Source organism: Heterodontus francisci, chromosome 16 (assembly GCF_036365525.1).
Source record: "Heterodontus francisci isolate sHetFra1 chromosome 16, sHetFra1.hap1, whole genome shotgun sequence".
NCBI classification, from domain to species: Eukaryota; Metazoa; Chordata; class Chondrichthyes; order Heterodontiformes; family Heterodontidae; genus Heterodontus; species Heterodontus francisci.
The window spans coordinates 62,332,584-62,354,588 of record NC_090386.1 but is presented as its reverse complement, the minus strand read 5'-3'; the positions used below and the strand labels follow the sequence as shown (position 1 = coordinate 62,354,588).

The 22,005-nt window shown below is 39.9% G+C and overlaps 1 protein-coding gene across 2 annotated transcripts in view; it reads left to right on the top strand.

Moving 5' to 3' along the window:
• Positions 1–22,005, top strand: part of prex1 (phosphatidylinositol-3,4,5-trisphosphate-dependent Rac exchange factor 1) — a 270,479-nt gene that overhangs the window by 205,893 nt on the left and 42,581 nt on the right. For both annotated transcript variants that reach the window (XM_068048258.1, XM_068048259.1), the window contains exons 22-26: positions 4,143–4,309; positions 5,910–6,071; positions 7,756–7,966; positions 11,517–11,793; positions 14,208–14,414. In XM_068048258.1, coding sequence (XP_067904359.1) covers positions 4,143–4,309; positions 5,910–6,071; positions 7,756–7,966; positions 11,517–11,793; positions 14,208–14,414 — 1,024 coding nt within the window. The remainder of the gene's footprint in view (positions 1–4,142; positions 4,310–5,909; positions 6,072–7,755; positions 7,967–11,516; positions 11,794–14,207; positions 14,415–22,005) is intronic.

The following is a 22,005-nucleotide window of genomic DNA, read 5'->3' as shown; positions in this document are numbered from 1 at the left end:
AAACTGCATTTATATCGTATAGGAACCATGGTCATACCGCGGTTACATGCAATGTGGGTCTCACAGACGGCCACAACTCAATAAAACTGACTGGGAGGGCAAGTCCCAGTTTCAGAGAGCTTTCCTGGCTGCCAATCTTGACTCTAGGTAATTTCACAGTCAGCTTGCAGTCGGCTACTTGAGACTTGTGCTTTGGAAACCAATTGCATTAATAAGATCCTGTAGATTTATAAAAGCAGCTGAGATCACTGTCGGATTACAAATGTAGGTCTGGGGCTACTAGTTGAGCATCAAGAAGAATGTCAAATATAAGATTTGAGTGCATTGCCAATTGCACCTCACTCTGAGCTAAATAACAACAGAACTCTGAGCTGGAGACATTATGCAGGACTGTACTCGGCATCGTTTTTTTTTGTCATGAGAAAATTGTGGGGGTGGGGAGGGACAGTGGTGATCTCTCCTGACATGGAGTGAAAAAATATGTTTATGAAATTTGTCCATGAGACCATTGATAGGTGTCCTTGAATTAGTGCTGTTGGCAGTCAAATCATCTACCTGACTTGCAAGTTCTACTGTCACTTTCACATCAATACATGCTGAAATCTAAACTGCTTTAATTTTCTAAGGATCCTGTTTTCCATCAGAATTTTCTAAAAGTGGATGATCAGCCATGATCATATTGAATGGTGGGGCAGTTTCGATGGGCTGAATGACCTACTCCTGCTCCCATGTTCCAATATTCCTAAGCTAGCATGCCTTCAAAAAATTCATGCAGACTGAATTGGGGAGGGAGAGTTAGAAAATGGAAACTTCCAAGTTTTGTTAGTTTCGGGCATTGTTCCAAGGTAGTTCTAATCCTTTATAATTGAGGATATTCCAGTCCAGGTTGGACTAGTCTTTTGTTTGTACCCAGCAGGCCAGTACATTGAATTGCAAAGGCACAATTTCACTTCTGATATTTCCATATTGTTTCTTACATGGTAATTGTGACCTTTTGATTGTTCTTTGGATTTTCTAGAAAGGTAGTTTTAACCCTCTGTTGAGTTGCCTTTGCAGCTTATATTGTCTTCACATGGTTCCAGTTTATATCCAACAACTTGTAATTATGTACTAACATAGTAAAACATCTCAAAGCGCTTCACAGGAGCGCAACAGAACAGTTTGACACCAAGTGCATGAGATATTGGGGAAGGAGGCCAACAGCTTGGTCAGAGGTCGGTTTTAACGAAGGCTGCGTTTGTTGACAACACAACCACTAGGCGGTGCTGTACTAGCACATGCGCAAATGCAGCCTCATCCACTTAAACATCACTTTCTGCGACGTTCTGGCAGCTGCCAGGATTAAAGATGGCGCTGCTCAATTTATCATAGAAAAGCAACTTCAACCCATGGCAGCTCACAATGGACATGCTTGATACTCTGAGAACATTGCGCTGTTTAAAGTCTCAGCAGAAGGACAGCACCTCTGACAGTGCTGCACACCCTCCGTAATTCTGTGAGGTTTCAGTGCCATCCCGCTATCCGGCCGCTCACAGGGTGAGTGGTGGGGGAAGCGAGGAGCGAGCAGCCTGGAGTGAGTGGCTGGTGGCGGGGTGGGGGGGAAGAGCGTTTTTCTGCACTTGCATCAGTTAGTCCTGGCAAGGCAAGACGTAGGCTGCACATGCACAGCATCTCAGAGCGCAGGAGACTGTTTGCTATGTGTGCAGCTTGGAGCGCTCTGATGATGTCAGCAGGCTGCTGCGATGTCAGGAGTCACTTTTTTAAAGAATGCCTTAAAGGAGGAAAGCCAGGTAGAGAGGCGGCGAGATTTAGGGAGGAAATTCCAGATCTTAGGGCCTTTGTAGCTGAAGGCACAGTTATTAATGATGAAGCAAATAAAGTCAGGGATGCTCAAAAGACCAGAATTAATGGAGCGCAGATATATCGGAGGGTTGAAGGGCTGGTGGTAACTACAGAGATAGGTAGGGCTGAGGCCACGCGGGATTTGTAAAAAAGAATGAGAATTTTAAAATCAAGCCATTGCTTAATTGGGAGCCAATGTAGGTCAGCAAGCAAAATGGTGATGAATGACTGGAACTTGGTGCGATTTGGGACATGAGCAGCAGAGTTTTGGATGACCTCAAGTTCACAGAGGGTGGAATGTAGGAGACTGGCCAGGAGTGTTTTTGAGCAGCAGATGAGCTGAGGCAGGGGCAGAGTCAGGTGATGTTGCAGAGGTGGAAATAGGTGGTCTTAGTGATGGTGCAGATATGTGGTTGGAAGCTCACGTCGGATCAAATCTGACACCAAAGTTGCGAAAGGTTTGGTTCAACCTCAGGCAGTTGCCATGGAAAGGGATGGAATCGGTAGCTCGGGATCAAAGTTTGTGGCGGGGACTGAAGACGATAGCTTCTGTCTTGCAATATTTAGTTTATATAATTTGTGGCCATAAAGATATTTTTCTTAATATCTAATATTTGATGATGCTCACTGATATGTGATATCCTAGAACATCCTTTGCAAGAAATAGTTGAGATGATTAATCTAAGTAAGGGTACTGGAGAAGGGAACAGTTTTGCATAGCTTCATTGTTAGCATGTAACCCCTAGATCAGACATGAATTAGATGTGCAGCCATTTTCATGTGTAACATTCCTAACCTCTGAAAAACATTATGTAATAATCAATATTATATTTCATGGAAATGTGTGTAGGCCACTCAGCCCTTTGAACCTGTTCCATCATTTAATTATATCATGGCTGATTTGCACTTAAACTTCATTTACGTTGCCTTACTCCATATTCTTATGTTGCCCTGGCCTATACCCTTTGTTACCGTTACCGAGCAAGGTTTTGAAAATTCCAATTGACCAATCCATAGCCATTTGGGAAGCAAGTTCTAGATTTTCACCACCCTTTGCGTGGACGAAGTGCTTCCTTGTTTCATTTCTAAGTAACCTAGCTCTAATGCTGAGAATTGTTCTGAATTTCCCTACCAGATGAGATACTTTTTATCCAACATCTAACATCATTTCCATATTGCTCACCACTATCCATGAGTCCCTTCTAATGCAGGCAACTAACTTAGTGCCAACTATTAGTCCTTTATATTCACTTCAATTAATTTTAGGTCATACTGATCTCTACTCACCCACTTGGTCATAGACTGTTGCTAGAGCAAGCAGGAAGGCTTTCAGATGCTCTATTTCTAGCTAAAATATAAAATCAGTTTGGTTTGATCAGTAAAATAGTAGTACCTGTGCTTTGTATTTAACTGCCAGCCCAGCTAAAATGGGAGTTTCCCAAATAAATTGCCAACATTGGTGCTATTGTGTCAGTTAATTAAAACTTTCTACTTGTTTTAACTGCAATAAATTTTTCTCCCAGTTTTCTCTGGTGTTGGAGTTTTTTCAATCTCAACTGATTTTTAGGAATCGAAATAACAAATTTTCATCGAAAGGGTCAGATGAGGACAAATGGTTAGAAAACCAAGAACTTGTTTTGCGCCTTATCACATTTTAGGATGTCACAGACAATGTTTGCTGTAAATTTTCTTTGTACTGGGCCACCTACTAACTCCTCTGAACACGACCTTTTTGTCAATGTGTAGTTTACTTTTTAAGAGTCATGACTTACATTATGCTGGAAATTTCTCCTGACAAATTAACTAAGTTGTGAGTGGCGTGTTTTTCAACACATGGTACATTCCATGTGCATACATACATCTTAGAGGGAACATTGGTCATGAGAATGCTCCACAATTAGTGAGTTACTTTTCAAGTCCAAGCACTTCTTGTTTAGGCAAATACCTGAAAGATAATGATCCAAATAAGTTCACGAGCTTGTTCTGTTCGGGCTGACTGGTTTTCAGATTCTTTCAATGCCTTAACAATATGATTCTGTGCTGATTTGCATAAGAAAACTGTTATAGACAACTAGCAAACTGAATGCAGAATATAGCTTGATTTGACTAATTCTGTAAATTTATCTTTCCTCCCTAAACTTAACCAAGCTTCCAGTGAAGCAAAGAGGCTAACGTCAAAATAGTAAAAGTCTGATTGCAGTTTGTCATTAAACCTAAATCTAAGAAGTGAATAATTGAGCTTGTTTTCAGTCCGTCAGTCTTTTAACCGATGCAAGGTAATCACTTATCTATCCTTGCAGACATGAAGTTGAGCACTGATGGGGTGACCTCTCATGTCAGCATGACTGTGGATAATGTGCATTTAGAGCATGGTGTTGTCTATGAATACGTCAGCACAGCAGGGATAAAATGTCACGTCAAGGAAAAAATGGTGGAGCCGAAGGGATGTTTCAATTTAACTGCGAAGGTATGGATTATTCAATTCATACTTCAAGGATTCATTTCTTGTGCGTGTTATGGAATACTAATATATTTTCCATTTATTAGACAAGACCACCTATAACATACAACATTGGTTTATATAATAGATAAAATGCTAAGGAATGATTTGAACTTCAAGGCCTTCATTTCAGCTTATTGAATGCAATGTAATAAATCCTAGTAGGTGTACAAGTCAAACTTTCTGACGATTGGTGAACTCTAACACAGCGATGGTCCAGTTGATTGAGCGCCCAATTGTCCTTTCTTCCTAAAACCAGCTTGGAATTATGAAGAAATCTGGTAGATTGGTTCCTTGCAATATAAAAACAAGTGCACCTATTTGAAATTGTGATTTCTTTTTACTCAAGCAACTTGGTACCAATTCCTTTAATGGATCAACAAATCAGAATCAATCAAGGTCAAAATTTGCCACCACAGAGAGCTAGTTCCTTCTTAGCAGCGACCAGACTGGAAGAAGAGCCAGGTGATAGAGAAATGGACGTTTTGTTTGGGGGTTGGGAGGGGAAGGGAAGAGAGGCAGATGGGTGTGAACACCAGGGGCCAAATCATTTTATGAAAACTCTACTTTCAGCCCAAGCCAGAGAGTGGCTTACAAATGCTGGTGGTAAGCTGAGTTTAGGACAATGTGCCCTCGTGCAGTGCAGGGGGGGATTCTGGCTGTAGTTTCAGGGTGGATATTAATGAGTTATATCATTACTACTAGTTACAGGTAGGATATTGGGGTATTACACCTATTACTACCAGCTACATAGAGACCATCAGTGAGTTCTTGTACTATTGTCATGTGGTTATGAAGGGAATCTGAGTGGTAGTATTAATCTTCTTAGTTATTGTTAGATACTGGTGGAATCGAAATTCCTCCCACCTCTGGTCCATCCCCAACCCCTTCTCCAATTTTGGTTCCCGTTCTTCACCTGCTTGTAAGAGGCTTCCAGGTTCTTAGAGCTTCTTGTACAACAATTGCTGGTGCCAAGCCACGAGAAAAGATATTCAACTAAACAAGGCCCAAACTTGATGAGGTAAATGCAATAACAGGATGTCATATTATCAAATCCCCAGGCAAGCCTCCAACAAAAGTTGACAACCCTCCTGGGATTTAGTATCACTAACAATTAGCATGAGGTTGCATTGTGTGAGAAAATTAATGAATCTGATGGTCTTGCTAGATTGTTTTGTACTTTATGCAGTTGCTCATATTCCATTGCTGTCATGTTTTGCCAGCCAAAATTATTCCACTAGTGACTGAGGTAGCTTTGATTTGCCAATAACTAAATGGGATTTCCCCGCTTTATTAAAGAAGAACTCCATTATGTGCCATGTTTACAGTAAAAGAATGTTCTGATTCAGATAAAATTGAATGTTTACTTTTGCATTTTAGAAAGCCTTTTCTTCTTCTGTATTGAAAAATGCTGCCCCCCCATTCTGTTCCCTTTCTAAGCTAACTGTTCTGTAAATTAATAATGTTCCAGGTCCCACAATAATCCAGTGTATGGATTTTTTTCCCAATCAATACTCACTTTGTTGTTCCAAAGACTTTATTAACTAAAATTACCTTTTTTTTTCAGATTTTAGAAGCCTTAGCAGCAGATGACCGTCAGTTTGTAAAGAACTGCAGAGGATTGATATCTTCTAGGAATTCCCTTATCTTTAAGTCCCAATTTGATTTCAGATATCTGTGTGAGACCAAGCTTGACACCATTGGCAAGCAAATTGCCAACTATTCCAAGGTACATACAACACATTTGTTGCTGAATTGTCGAATCCAACCAGTAAAATCTGATTTGTGCAAGTGCTCTCTTTAACTCTTCGATGAAGCTGTAGTATCACTTACTGTAGGATTATGCAAGCTTAAAAGTTACACTTTATTATCATGTTAAATGATAATTAAGCATAGTTAAATAGCTTTTTGTATTTGTTCTGATGTTTTTTTAGTTGCCCTAAAGTTTGTCATGACTTTGTGGTTGGGTATGTATTAGCTAACGTCTTTATGGCTTTGATGGCAATGCTCCTTGAGCTGAATAGTGATAATTTGCAGCCAGGCAAAGTTCTCATTCATTCTGAGCACTAATCAGGCCACTCATTTATATGAACACTAAATTCTATTTTCATTACATGGAGTTATAGGAGTTTTACCTATTTTGGGGATCAAATTCTAATAATGGGCGATAATGCTCCAGTATTTGGAGGTAAGAAATCATTTGGTTGCCAGCTTTGGTAGCATTGTATAAGCATTTGTGAAGTTAACTGGGGAAATCTTCCGAAATAATTCAAAATAATTTTGCACATAGTGACAAGTGGAACCTCTGTCCTCATTTGTATAAAGCAACAAGTTGCTTATTTTATTCAGCATTTAAAATATCTGAAATGTACAGCAGTCATAGAGATAATAGTTTAATGTCTCCTTTTCCTTCTTCCCCTCGTCCCAACAGCTGCCTACATTGCACCGGTTTAGAATTTATTTTCCCATGCTCTTTAATTATATACAGGAGGTTTGTTAGACAAACAATGTCTTATCAGAAAAAGTGGTAGAAGCAAAATCCATAATTGCTTTTCAAAGAAAAATGGATAAATACTTGAACAAGAAAAAAAAGTTATTCTTTTTTTCTTTTTGGGCCTCCTTATCTCGAGAGACAATGGATACGCGCCTGGAGGTGGTCAGTGGTTTGTGAAGCAGCGCCTGGAGTGGCTATAAAGGCCAATTCTGGAGTGACAGGCTCTTCCACAGGTGCTGCAGAGAAATTTGTTTGTTGGGGCTGTTGCACAGTTGGCTCTCCCCTTGCGCCTCTGTCTTTTTTCCTGCCAACTACTAAGTCTCTTCGACTCGCCACAATTTAGCCCTGTCTTTATGGCTGCCCGCCAGCTCTGGCGAATGCTGGCAACTGACTCCCACGACTTGTGATCAATGTCACACGATTTCATGTCGCGTTTGCAGACGTCTTTATAACGGAGACATGGACGGCCGGTAGCTCTGATACCAGTGGCAAGCTCGCTGTACAATGTGTCTTTGGGGATCCTGCCATCTTCCATGCGGCTCACATGGCCAAGCCATGTTAAAAAAAGTTATAATGTTTGGGAAAGGGCACAGGAATAGGCTTAAGTGTCGAGCTCTTTCAAAGAACAGAACAGGCATGATGGGCTGAATGGAGGGTTGTTTTCTGTGTTCTAAGATTCTGTGATTAAACAAAGTGCTTGTAGCACTAATCATGGAAACAAATTCTGTTCCCCAGCACTGAAGAAAATTAAATTGATTATTATTGAAGTGCTACCTGCGCATCCTACCACTTGCCTCAAAGATGAACACATCTTGTGTACCTGTTTATATTATGTTCAAATTTTGGAAGGATGGCATCATGTGGGGAATGTTCATAAAGGTATTTTTATTGAATTCTGTTTCTTTATGGCTCTCTTTAGTTTGCTCAGGAGTTGAAAAATAGAGCATGGCCCTCCTTCAAGCAAGCTTCAACCAAGTTACACCTGTTAAATAGCACTGATTTCTGTCCAACCAACTGTCATGTTAATGTAATTGAAGTATCATGTCCAAAAAGTACTACCTCTCTGGGAAGATCTTTCAGTATTCGCTTTGGTCGAAAAAATTCTTTCCTTGGCCTGGAGCAAGAGCAAGGTATTTGAAATTTATTAGTTGAAAATTATTGCTGTTTCAAATTAGTTTTTGTTTTTATAAATGTCAATTCCTACTGGACAGAAAATGTTTACTTTAAATTCCCGTAGAATGAGTTGAATTGTATCTCACTGACAAACTTGATTACAAGAGGTGTGTGTAAGGGTACAGTTCCATGCATGCTGACAGCCCTCTTTTACCTCACACAAGTTTGCATTCTTCATGTCTAAGTCAAGACAGCAAATGTCAGCAAGTTAACTACTGGTTCATAACAGGAAGCCTGATTTCCACCACCCCCCCGCCCCACCTCATCTGACATAAATGCACACCTGATGCTTTTCCAGCAGGATTCACTGGATACCAATCAGCAATCAGAAACCTCGCTGAATTTTCACCTCTCTGAGGCCAGTTGCTGAGCTAATTATAGTATGCGCGCTGCCACCGTAGCTAATAACGGTTAATTCGTCTCCGAACAGAGATTAAATTTGGGATCTTCTGGGTTTGTATTGCTAAGTAACACACATTTATTTATCCTTTGAACTTCTGGAAGGATGCAGTCAATGGCTTAATAACTCCTCTGCCACCACCTCTTTTCTTGTGTCCAGCTCTACCTAGCTGTTCTTGACTTTGGAATATTTAATATCCCCTTTGTCTTACCATACATGGCAGAGCATCATGCTATTTTTATTCTGGAGTTGTCTTCCTATACCCTTGTGCACTCACTTGAAGCCTATCTCATCTCTCCTGATTCATCCCTTGCACAATGCACATTTTCAGCTTTTGTTTGACATCTTGAAATGTTCTGATATATTCAAGGTGTTATACAACTGCTACAAATCCATTCAAAAGCAAAATACAGCGGATGCTGGAAATCTGAAACAAAAACAGAAAATGATGGAAGTATTCAGGTCAGACAGCATCTGTGGAGAGAAAAACAGAGTTTAATGTTTCAAGTCTGTGTGAACTTTCATTAGAACGGGAAGAAGTTAGAGATGTTACAGGTTTAAAGTGAGTACAGAGAAAGAAAAAGGGGCTGAGGGAGGGAGTAATGAAGGCTGGAGGGCCAGAGTGATTTGATCACAACAGGGATGATGGTGCAGGCAAAAAGTGGGTATTAATCAGATAATAAAGAAACAAAAGATGAGTCCAGAAGAGGTGTGAATGGTTACAACAGAATCATTGCCAGCACCTGCTGTCTGAGGAAAATGGGAAAATTATTGAACTCCATCTTGAGACCGGAAGATTGTAAAGTGTCTAATCCCGTGTTTGTGTCTCGCCATCTTTGAAGCTGGTAAAATGCAGCCCACTTTGTGTGAAAGAGAGGTCCATCTCTTATCCTGCTGCTAGAGAATTGCAACTCCCAAAGTGTACAACAACCACCTTCATCACATGTTGATCAGGTGGAAAATTACAAAAAATTGATCTGCAAATAATGTTGTCATCTGTGTGTGGCTCCAGTCATTGGAGAGTAAATGGCGAGACAGACCTCCTTAGGCAGTGCTACACCACCCGTTTCAGCAAGAGCTGCAAATGCCTTATGAGACTTAAGGAGGGAATGGGGTTGGGGATGTTGGGGGAACATAATATTATAAATAGCTGAGGTGGCAGGGGAACATCAAAGAATAAACAGATAAAATACTGTACCTTGAGCAAATACTGCAAATCCATCATCAATGGTAGGGCAAAAAACAATCTTGAACAATGCAAATAGCAGAATAAGAAGCTTTGGGGAGAGAAGAACTAACTAAATGACTTGCATCAAGCATGATTGCTGACTTAGTCTTGCCTATTTGTAGTTTGCAAGAATTAGGGTTAAGATGGGTTCAGTATAATCTGAAGTTTGCTGCAGCCCCAAGGCAATCTACATGCCAAAACCACTTGCCCATCATTATACTATAGCAGATTTAATCAAGCAATATATCACTGGATTCACTCAAGATAAAAATATTATACACCTCAATAATGCTGAAAGATGCAACCTATGTTTAATATTTACCTAATCAATTTACAAAAATCTTGTTAATCAGATGCTGTTAATTTTGTTTTCCTCCTCAATATCACCTCCAATTGTTTGTGTTACGCATTTTTTTTGTCCAACCTCCAGCAGTAAGTTTGAATTGTGTTTGATTTTGTTCATTGTAAATCCAAACCTGGAAATATTTAACAATATTCTGTTCCTCGCCAGCATCTGCAACCCCAATTCCCTCCTTATGTCACATAATGCATTCATGATATCAAGTTTTTGCTGCACAAAAATAGTTCCATGTTCCAAACCTGGACCCATGAGCAACACACTTGTTAATTTTCTTTCCTGCTGGAGAAATCCCATCTGAATGGAATGGAAAACCAGTGTAGGGTGTCTCCATCCCCTTTCCTCTGATCTTTGTGGAAGAGGAATAGGAGCAAAGGTCAAGAAAACTGGCTCCTGAGTATTTAATTAAGTTGATTTTTTATACTTGCATTTATAAATGATTTTTTTGAAGATGATTTGTTCACAGGAAGAATAAAAGCATTGGCCCAGATTTCGCTGTGAACAGCGGTCTGTAGTGTCTGTGATCAGCTCAAACATCAGGGAGCTTCTTCAATCTGTTGGATTGAAGAATCCTCATTAAGGCATCCAGACTGCAAAGCAAGAAGTTTAAAAAAAAAGCTATAAATTGCTTTTATCTCAAAGTCCAAGAAGAAAAATAAAGATACACATGGGATTAAGGGAGTGACAGAAAAGTAAAACTAAACAAAAAATAAATAAAATCTGCAGATTAATTTTCTTGGGGATTAAGACTCCACAGAGATTTTGTTCCATAATGATCACTTATGCCATTAAATCTGCACTTAGTTCTGAATGCATTAGCCCTAACTTTTTCATCTGTCTTTAGTACAAGACTTGTTGGTAATTAACACAAAGGTCATGCCATTACAGTGATTTCTGCACAGGTTCCATCGGCGAATACTGCAACGTGCAGCCAGAGGAGGAGCTGGATATCACTGTTCTACCTTTAGCTGCACGTGTGCGGTTATCAGAAATTCAGTTTTACTCTTTAATAACGGTGAGCACTGACAGCCTTACTGTTATTCGTACAACAAAATCTGGGTCACTATAATGGTGTGGAGAACATTCTGTGCAACCAGTTAATGTATTTGACTTTACACGGCAAGTTGCTTTGACGATGATTTATGCTGCACTCAGCTGTCGGGTAGGGGAATTCTCCATGGTTGTTTGAAACACAGTTTGGATTGGCAGATGGAATTTTCACTGATTTATTCCCCCCGTCCCCTCCCCCCACCACCCAACTGAGGTTGGTTTCTGCACTCCTTCTAGCCGCATCCTGCTGCTGGTTACAAAACTTCTGTGTGCATGTAGGTGATTTTGATCATCAAGTTTGGGACTTGAAATCTGTTCCTCAGGATTATATTTCAATGTTTTGCTGCTGGTAACATTGGGTGCTTTATCTTTTTTTTGTATTATTCACTACTGATTCACGATCACAGGATTTCATTGCTTGCAAAAGAAATCAGAAGGTGACTATCAGTAAATAGTTACTTTTGTTTGCAGGTATTATTAATCCCATGAACTACACTCGGCACAGCATCACCACCATGGCAGCACCCCTATGGAAGTGTTTAATTACGGAGCAGGGAGAAACCGATCAACAGCTGGATCCAGATGAATTGCTAAATCAACAGAATGGAGAGATGGCCCAAGAAAGTGGAGGCTTGAGCTTTCTATTGAAGCAGGAAGATATGGAGATTCAGGATTCTTTCTTCCAACTGTTTAATAAACTGGAGATTTCTTCGAAAGAAATGAAGCAATATGTAATGCAAATAAATGTGTAAGTGGTCAGTGGCTCTGAATTGAACATTAATCACAGAATTGTTACAGCATAGTCACAGAGTCATACAGCACAGAAACGGGCCCTTTGGCCCATCGTGTCCATGCCAGCCATCAAGCACTTATCTATTCTAATCCCATTTTCCTGCACTTGATCTGTAGCCTTGTATGCTATGGCGTTTCAAGTGCTCATCTAAATACTTCTTAAATGTTGTGAGGGTTCCTGCCTCTACCACCCCTTCTGACAGTGTGTTCCAGATTCCAACCACCCTCTGGGTGAAAAATGTTTTTCCTCAAATCCCCTCTAAACCTCTTGCCCCTTACCTTAAATCTATGCCCCCTGGTTATTGAGACCTCCGCTAAGGGAAAAGGTTTCTTCCTATCTACCCTATCTATGCCCCTCATAATTTTGTATACCCCCCTCAGCCTTCTCTGCTCTAAGGAAAACAGCCCTAGCCTTTCCAGTCTCTCTTCATAGCTGAAATGTTCCAGCCCAGGCAACATCCTGATGAATCTCCTCTGCGCCCTTTCCAATGCAGTCACATCCTTCCTATAGTGTGGTGACCAGAACTGTACGCAGTACTCCAGCTGTGGCCTCACTAGCATTTTATACAGCTTCATCATAACCTCCCTGCTCTTATATTCTATGCCTCGGCTAATAAAGGCAAGTATCCCGTATGCCTTCCTTAACCACCTTATCTACCTGTGCTGCTGCCTTCAGTGATCTATGGACAAGTACACCAGGGTCCCTCTGACCCTCTGTACTTCCTAGGGTCCTACCATCCATTGTAAATTCCCTTGCCTTGTTAGTCCTTCCAAGATGCATTGCCTCACACTTCTCAGGATTAAATTCCATTTGCCACTGCTCTGCCCATTTTACCAGCCCATCAATATTGTCCTGTAACCTAAGGCTTTCCTCCTCACTATTTACGGCACCACCAATTTTTGTGTCATCTGCGAACTTACTGATCATGCCTCCTATATTCACTTCTAAATCATTAATGTACACTACAAACAGCAAGGGTCCCAGCAACGATCCCTGTGGTACACCATTCGACCCATTGTGTCTGCACCCGCTCTCCGAAAGAGCAATTCACTCAGTTCCATTCCCTGCCTTCTCCCCATAACCCTGCACATTCTTCCTTTTCATATAACAGTCTAATTCCCTTTTGAATGCTTCTATTGAACCTGCCTCCACCACACTCCCATTCCAGACCCTAACCACACTCTGCATGAAAAAGGTTTTCCTCATTTGCTTCTCTTAGCAAATACTTTAAATCTCTTCCCTCTCGTTCTCGATCCTTTCACGAATGGGAACAGATTACACATTTTGCAAACATGTGCTTTTGTGGCAACACAGCAAATTGGGTTCTTGTTGATAAGTACTGTAGTGATTATTTATTGGCTTTGCTGCACTAATTGTTTTTAAACCTGTAACCGTCCCACACCAAAAAACAGGTCACGTTTATTTCTCTTGAGTGAGGTGACCTGTTTTCATACCATTCTGAGCAGCTGCTGGAAAGTGTTTGGAGAATCTTGGGTTAATTCATCCTTTTATGTTATTCTTCCCTTCTTGTGAAAAACTAGTAACCTTTTTCTTGGTTTCCTAACTGGTGACTTTGGATAGTCAACCCTCGTTCAACTACTGGGTGAGATCATGTAACTTAGCACAAACTGGGGATCGGTTCTGAGTATTTTAATCTGTGTGGCTCATGCACTCAGTTCTTTAACTGACCAGAGAAAATGGCTAACCATATATCAAAATTCTAATGACATAATAAATTTAATATTAAACTGCTCGTATATTAACCTGCAGAAATGATGGGTAGGAGGATCGATGAAGGAAATTCTGACCTTAAGCATTAGGTGATTTATTTGGCATCAGTGAAAGAAATTGATCACTTTCTCTATATAGTACACTCTTACAACAGTTTCTCTGTGCACCTATTTGGACATTGTGGCGATTCAGCAGGAAGATACTTCTGAAAATTGCTTTTTGGTCAGCCCTCTAGGACATGAGAAGTTGACCCAACAAGACACTAAACTCAGAAGCTCAAGGAAGCTGGAGAATAAACACCAATTAAGATTCAAACTGATTTCTGAACTGTTTCAGTTAAAAGGCTGCCATGTTCTGTTTGTAGGGAAGCCATCGATGGATGGCTTGGACGAAATAACATTTGTGCATTTACTGCATTACGGTCTAACTGTAACTTGAATCAATCTGTCTTGTATTGATTTGCAGTTTTCACCTCCATAAATTGTGTTACATGTGTCCCTCAAAATGCAAGAAGTAGTACCCACTCCTTCTGAAATACAAGCTGATTGTCAAGCCACCTGGAAACAGAGAAAATTATTTCCATATGCAAAGCATTTATTGTAGATCAGAGTGTAACATTGTTTCTATTGTATCTGCAGCCTACTGTCCTCAATAACTGAGCCTGCCCAGTCTGAGACTTCGGAGCACACTTCATCAGACCTTGCAGTCCCCCCATCGATTCTGATGGAAGAAAATGATATTGACAAAGCTGAACACTGTGGAACAAAGAGAGTCTGCTTTGTGGTGAATGAAGAAGAGCAGGATGACTCGGGACATGATACAACAAGTTTTAGGGATTCCTATAGGTATGAATCTCTCCCAATTCCCTAATGAGATACCAGCGACCAAGCATTAGTTTATGATCTATCTTTTAATGGTTAATTTATCTGAACAAATAATGTAAGATGGTGTTTTTTAATCATAGAGTATTCCAGCACAGCAACATGCCATAGGTCCAATAAGTTTGCACTAGTTTTCTATCTTCACCTTGGCCACTTAGCCTAATTCCATCCTCCTGCTTGCTTATCACATCTTCAATATTCTTTTTTTCTCAAAATATACTTTATTCATAAAAGTTGTAAAAGTACATGCCAAAACATGTCAAATTGGTCACTACAAGTGCAATATGGTTCAAGTTCTTTCTACACAGCTTGTGACACTCTGCGGCACTTCAATACAATTGCAAATACATGTGTTATTTACAACATACATTTCATTTGAAATATACAGCCTGAGGAGTTTTACAGTTTACAGTCACTTGGTATACTATGGCAGGAGGGCTTTAGACTCTGGTCTTTCCCCATTGTGCCTTTGCACCAGCTGCCCCAAGCTTTAGTGTGGCCCTCAGCATGTAGTCCTGGACCTTGGAATGTGCCAGTCTGCAATACTCGGTCATAGACAGTTCTTTGCACTGAAAGACCAGCAAGTTTTGGGCAGACCAAAGAGCATCTTGCACTGAGTTGATGGTCCTCCAGCAGAAATTGACATTTGCCTCGGTGTGTGTCCTTGGGAACAGCCCATAAAGTACTGAGTCCTGCGTTATGGAGCTGTTTGAGATGAATCTCAAAAAACCCTTCAATATTCTTTTTTGAACTTGTGCTATTGGCCATTCCCTGGCTAGCTGAATGGCGGGAAAGATTCTGTTGATGGGGTTTTGTAATGGGTCACTTTTAAGTGGTCTAGAGTGATGTAGAATTATTAATCTGTAGGGAAATGCTCCATCTCCCAGGTTCTGGCCTCCTCCCAATAATGTACTCTGGTTACCCAGATGAAATTGTAAACTCTGTAGGAAATCACTGGGCTGAGCCATTGCTCTACCTCTGCCTAACAAACATTAGGGCACCAACCTCCTGTGTCACAAGGCTATTTCACCAGTATCTGGCTTTTTAATGTAAGATGTATAGGTTCACTAATTGAATAACTACTGTGTATATTGTTATCTATGCCTTCAAATTGGTAAATTAATTTGGGTGAAATACAAATGCAGAATATTTTGCAAAGAAAGTTTACATTGAGGTTTGATGTTGTCTGCTAGGGGTTAATGTACAGTATTCCCTACACCTTGTGTTCTGACCTTGTAAAGAGGTGCCAACTAAATGCTAGGTGCTGACTCACAGCAAGGGATTAAAAATAGATGGAGCCTAGTTCCCTGGCTACTTCTGTGCATTTATAGTAGCCAATTATAGATTGACATTGGTGGAACTCCAAGACCAGGACACCAAACTCCCTTCTTAACCTTGGGTGATGTGGGATGATAAGGGATGAGTAAGCTTGAGTTAAAAAATACGATTAAAAAAACCAAAGAATTTATATCATTCAAAGAATGTTGCACTGCACATCCAGAGAATACAGTTTATGCCTGACTACTGAACACTAATTTAGCTCTCAACATGAAAATGTGATAGAAAAACAGAAAGTGCTGGAAATGCTCAGCAGGCCAGGCAGCATCTGTGGAGAGAGAAGCAGAGTTAACGTTTCAGGTCTGTGACCTTTTAGTTTCTGTTTTTATTTCAGATTTCCAGCATCTGCAGTGTTTTGCTTTTATGAAAAACTGATTTTCTTTTTCAAGTATTGTGTTATTGTGAGCTATCTCAATCAGATCAGTTGCTTTATTTGCAGTATGAGAAGATGAAGTCAATAGTTTGACCTAGTCTTATTCAGTTGTGCCTTGCATGATGTGTAATGGTAGTGCAAATATTTTGCAGCTAGGTTGTATTACGTGCAATTTCTATGGTAATCGTTCTTGTATTATGATTAAAACATAACTTGTAACTGTCCCAGCACATGTTCTGTTTAGGTGTGCTTTCCACTTCTCCACAATGCCCCCTTCCTCACCCCCCTCCAGATGCAAACAGTCATTGAATTAGTACTAAATTTGTGATAGTTTTGGGCTGTGGAGTCATGGATTTACTGGACTGAGTTTAGACGGTTCCTGTTGACACTTGGATTTTTTTCTGGAATGATGTAAAACTGCGTATCACAGTGAATGAAGAGTTTGTAACTGAGTTTCATGCTGAGCTGCTTGCACCTCCCATCCCCCTCTCATACTTAAGCAAGTATTATTAGGTGCAAATAGCCAAAAAGCTTCCTATTACACCATGAAATTATGCATCTTTTCCTGCAGTATTTCAGAAACTCTGCTAGATGCAACACTGATGTTTTGTTTTTAAAATGCATGCCAACTATGAAGTGAACAATCTCATCTGTCAGTTTCTTTAAAAGCTAGATCTGTGAAATGAGCACAGGAATTTTATAAGCTGTGCTATTTATGCAGTCTACAAGAATTTAAAGCAAGACTGACGCATGAAGTCGTCGTTCAAAATTTGTTTTCTTCTTTCCAAAATGCAGAGACTGTAAGTTGAATTAATCAATTGCTCCATTGTGTGCTGATTTGAAACAGATTTATTTCTTACAACTTGTTCATGCTTGGTGTAGGTTTGAAATACCAGCTGTTTGAAAGATTTTTTTTCCACCAGTCTGTGAACAATTTTCTCACGAGTTCAGTTCCAAACGTTGAAAGTTTTTTTTTCCTTTTTAAAATGTTTGGCTCTTGCAAGTATTTATGCAGAATGGTGAGGTGGAAAAAATGTTTATTCAGGTGTCCTCCAGAAATAATTTTTCACTATTGGAGCTATTTGTGCCAAGTTTTTGATTTTGGATGCAAAGCATTTCTCAAATCAGTTCTGTGTTTTTTTAACCAATAGTACCAAACGTGCCTAGCATTTTTCCTTGAGTAGGAAGAGTGTGAATTATAGAAGATATTTATTGTTGAGTGCTATAGAGATCTGAAAATGCATAGGGTGGCACAGTGGTTAGCACCGCAGCCTCACAGCTCCAGCGACCCGGGTTCGATTCTGGGTACTGCCTGTGCGGAGTTTGCAAGTTCTCCCTGTGACCGCATGGGTTTTCGCTGGGTGCTCCGGTTTCCTCCCACAGCCAAAGACTTGCAGGTTGGTAGGTAAATTGGCCATTATAAATTGCCCCTAGTATAGGTAGGTGGTAGGGGAATTGAGGGTAGGTGGGGAAGTGGTAGGAATATGGGATTAATGTAGGATTAGTATAAATGGGTGCTTGATGGTTGGCACAGACTCGGTGGGCCGAAGGGCCTGTTCCAGTGCTGTATCTCTAAATAAATAAAAAATAAATAAAAAAAATAAGTTCCCAAGAGCTGATGGCAGTTTAGGGTTGGTAAGCAACCAGTCCTAATCTGTGCTTTTTTTCCAGTGAAGAGAATGGTTTCATAGTAAATTTAACTGTATTATTTCAAAAAAAAATCATTGGGAACTCCAAGGAAATTTTTGGGGCAACACTCGAAGCTCTTCTTAGAAAACCCTACAAGCACCTAGTTCCAAAGCACTAGTAGAGGCCCTGGTCACAAGTTATAGATGAAGGGCACTATTCAGCCCATCTAGCTGAACCATCCATAGAAATCTATAACTTTTGCTATTAATGGAGTAAGTATAGCATGGACTACTGACGACGCTGTATTTCTTGCATCCAACAATTGAAGGAAATATTAGATACGTTTGTCCCATTGCCTACTATTTGAATGTTTCGATCAGCATAACATTAATTACTCTCCTTGTAAGTTGGTCAGGCAATGGCTGTCAGCTAGTGGAATAACAAACCAGCTTCCAAATGAGACCGCATTGATGTCACAGGTGTGGCTTTAATAGAAAATGCAATTTGGGAGAGTAGTTCACACATTACACCTGACATTTATGCCAGCGGTGACACAAAAGGTTCAATCTCTGTAAAGCCTCAAACCTCATACATGTTTTATTTATAAAGCACATCAAGTATTTCATTTTTTGTGTTTTTTGGCTGTTAAATGATGTGCAGCATTGTGAGATGCAACAATGTGGTATTGTGCGTTTTATGTCCAACTGACGTCAAAGGATTAAACAAAAATGGGTTGTCAGGATGGCCATTTGAGGTCACAGGATGATATTGAACAAATAAAGCAGCAGATACTAGGTTGGAGCTGAGAAATAGTGGGTTTTAAAACTGTGAAAAGGTTTTGATAGGATGAATTGGAAAAAAACTATTTCTGCTGGTTGGTGAGTGAATAATGAAATGTCATCAATTTAACATGGTCACTGAGAGTGGGGAGAAAGGTTTGGAGAAATTTCTTTATGCAGAGAGATTTTTAGAGCATGGGTTTGTTTTACCACAAGGAGTAATTGGGGCAGAGACTATTGCATCTTATAAGGAAAGAGTAGACAAACATTAGAATAGGCAAGGTACAAACTTGTTGGGAGAGAGCCAGACAGTAGTTTTTGGATTGCTCTACTAAAGAAGAACACAAACACAGTAGGATGACTGGTTTCTATGGTGAGGGGCATTTTAGCCTGGATTTTGCAGTAAAAATAATAGGGAGGCTATCATCGCTCACCATTATTGAGCAAATTGCACAGCAACATCTGGCGACTGCACATGCACACATCAACATGGAAATCAGGAAGTTGCTGTCTGAGGTGCCTTGATTCTCCAAAAACTTTGTTATACCAATATTTCACTCAATGACTCTCAATTGAAACACATGGAATGTGTGAGATTGCTGTACTTGCCCACTAGCTACCTGCAAACATCATGAAAGTTGAAGCTTGTCCATTCTAATGCACGTGGTTTTTAACAGCTCATGAATGATGGCCATAGCTACACTTCAGAGCAGACTAATATCTTTTGATGAGCAGCAATAGCTTATTAATGTATTAAATAACATTCATGTGTTAGAAAAGAAATGCTGTGGTGATCATCAGTGGAATGTATGAATTGCCGCTGTTTTTTATTTTGAGATTCTCTCTCCTTCACTCATGGAAGTGCTCAATCCTTGTTTAGCCTATGATTCTGTAGGAGTAGACTGCCTTTCAGTACCTCATCCAACCCCCTATTATTCATGTATAAAACTTGACTGTAAGCATTGCCAAGATATTCTATTGTGGGTGGTATCTCAGCTGAACCCTATCCCCTCTTCACCCGGCTTCTATACACGTGCTATGCATTGTTTAATAAGAAAGAGTCTGCCAAAGATCCTGTTAATTCATCTTTGAGTGTACTAAATTAGCTTGTTGGCTCAGATGCAACCTGCCTTGTCACAAGATCCTTAAGATTTATACAAGGAGCTGTTCAACCTTACATGTGTGTAGGAGTTTTTCTGATGTGCACAGATTCTGTAGCCACTCAATTAATGAATCTCTAAAAGACAGTTACACTTGTCTGTGTCCTTTCTTTTCCTTAGAGCTCTGACTTCTTTCTTCAATTATTCTATTCAGACACCAATCAAAATCTGAGCAGTTCTTTTGAAAATGTAAAACCCCCACGTTTTTACAGTAATTCAGAGACAATCCTTCCCCCTTTCCATGATGTTTTGAATACTGAAACAAGTAGTATTTAATCCAGTCTTTCTGTTTCTACAGACCTACTCTGTAAGCCCCTACTAATCGAATACCTGGTAATTGCCAAGAATGATTCTAAAATTGTCTGCATCTCATCGTTTTGTAAATTGATCTGACCTCCATCCCTCAGGGTTTGACTGAAGATGGCTTTGTACTTACATTCTGTGCTGTGTAATATCTTTAGTTTCTTTACAAAGCTGTGAATTAATGCATAATTAGCAGCAATTTCATCGTTACCAGTAGTTTCTTTCTATTTTGCAAATAAATCATGTATATCAGAAAGAAGGTGGGTCTCATTTTAGCAAATTCAGAATAGTTGGACATCAGTGATTTTATAGTGATTAATAATTTGATGGAATCTATGGACTTTTCTTCTGACTAATGTTTATAATAATAAAGCAAGTAATTTAGTTAATTTCCTTTATACGTACCAGTTTTTTCCTGAAAGAATTGTTGTGACAGTAATTTAGTTATATACTGAGAGCAATAGAGGGAGAATGATAATTTCGTCAGTCATGAAGTCCAGGGAATTTTAAGATATGTGGCATAGTAAGTTAATATCTGTTTTATTTTACCCCTGTGTAACATCCCTATGTAACTGCAGCACAGTTTTGTGTGTGATTGAGCATGTTTGGATAAGAAAGCAAGGTTTTTTGATGTATTGCCCTCTGGAGGCAAATGTGGGAATTGGTGTGAATAATTTCCAGTCCCAATATTTCCTCAATATAAGGCAAAAGGTATAATAAAGGCTTATGAGCTACTAGGTGCCAATTTGAAGTAAATGATATCAAGATGTTATAAAGTGAATAGAGTGGAATTCCAAATCCCAAATTTCAACATGCTTTTAGTTGTGGAATCTGTGTAGTCTACTGCTGTATTGACAGATAATAAGGTGGTTGTTTCCAGTATTGACTGCATAGATGTACGTCGCTATGAAAGCCAGAAATATTTACTTATAAATTGAAAATTGAAGTGATAACTTAGATACTTTGTACCGGACATTAATAATTTTGTAGCGTATAAATGAAGCACATCTCCTGGCACCTGAATTGTTTTGCAATATACAAGACTGATGTCAAACCCCAATGTAGAAGCCATATCCTTGCCTCATAAGATTCTCTGTTGCTGAGGCATAGCTACTGACTTTATCACATTTTATATTATAGCTTATTGTGGAGCATTTTTACTCAGTTTTATTTATATTTTTAATGTAAAGTATCCGCTTCCCAAGGGTTGAATGTGAATGGGTGTATGTTCACAATGTCGTTTCTGGAAAAAAAAAATTGTGACATGGATTTCATTATATCGACCTTGGTTTTGTGTAAATCAACAGGTTTTAAACATTACTACTTTATGTGCTTGTAAATTACTTTATGTACTAGGGGGAAAAAGTACTAGTAAACTACTGTTGGCTTCCAAAAAGTCTTAAATGATACATTGCTGGCTTGCCAACATTTTATCCAATTTTTGTGAACACAATTCAGAAAAGTGTCAGTTTTTTTTATTTGTTCATGGGATGAGTGTTGCGGCAAGACCAGCATTTGTTGCCTATCCCTCATTGCCCTTGAGAAGGTGGTGGTGAGCTGCCTTCTTGAACCACGACAGTTCATTTGGTGTAGGTACACCCATTGTGCTGTTAGGGAGTGAGTTCCAGGCTTTTGACCCTGCAATAGTGAAGGAACAGTGATACATTCAGGCTGGTATGTGGCTTGGAAGGAACTTGCAGGTCATGGTGTTCACATGCATCTGCTGCCCTTGTCTTTGTAGGTGGTTGAGATTGTGCGCTTGGGCGGTGCTGTCGAAGGAGCCTTGGCGAGTTGCTGCAGTGCATCTTTTTGCTGCCACTGTGGACTGGTGGTGGAGGGAGTTCATGTTTCAGATGGTGGATATGATGCCAATCAAGTGGACTGCTTTGTCCTGGTTGGTGTCAGGCTTCTTGAGTAGTGTTGGAGCTGCACTCTTCCAGGCAAGTGGAGAGTTTTCCATCACACTCCTGACT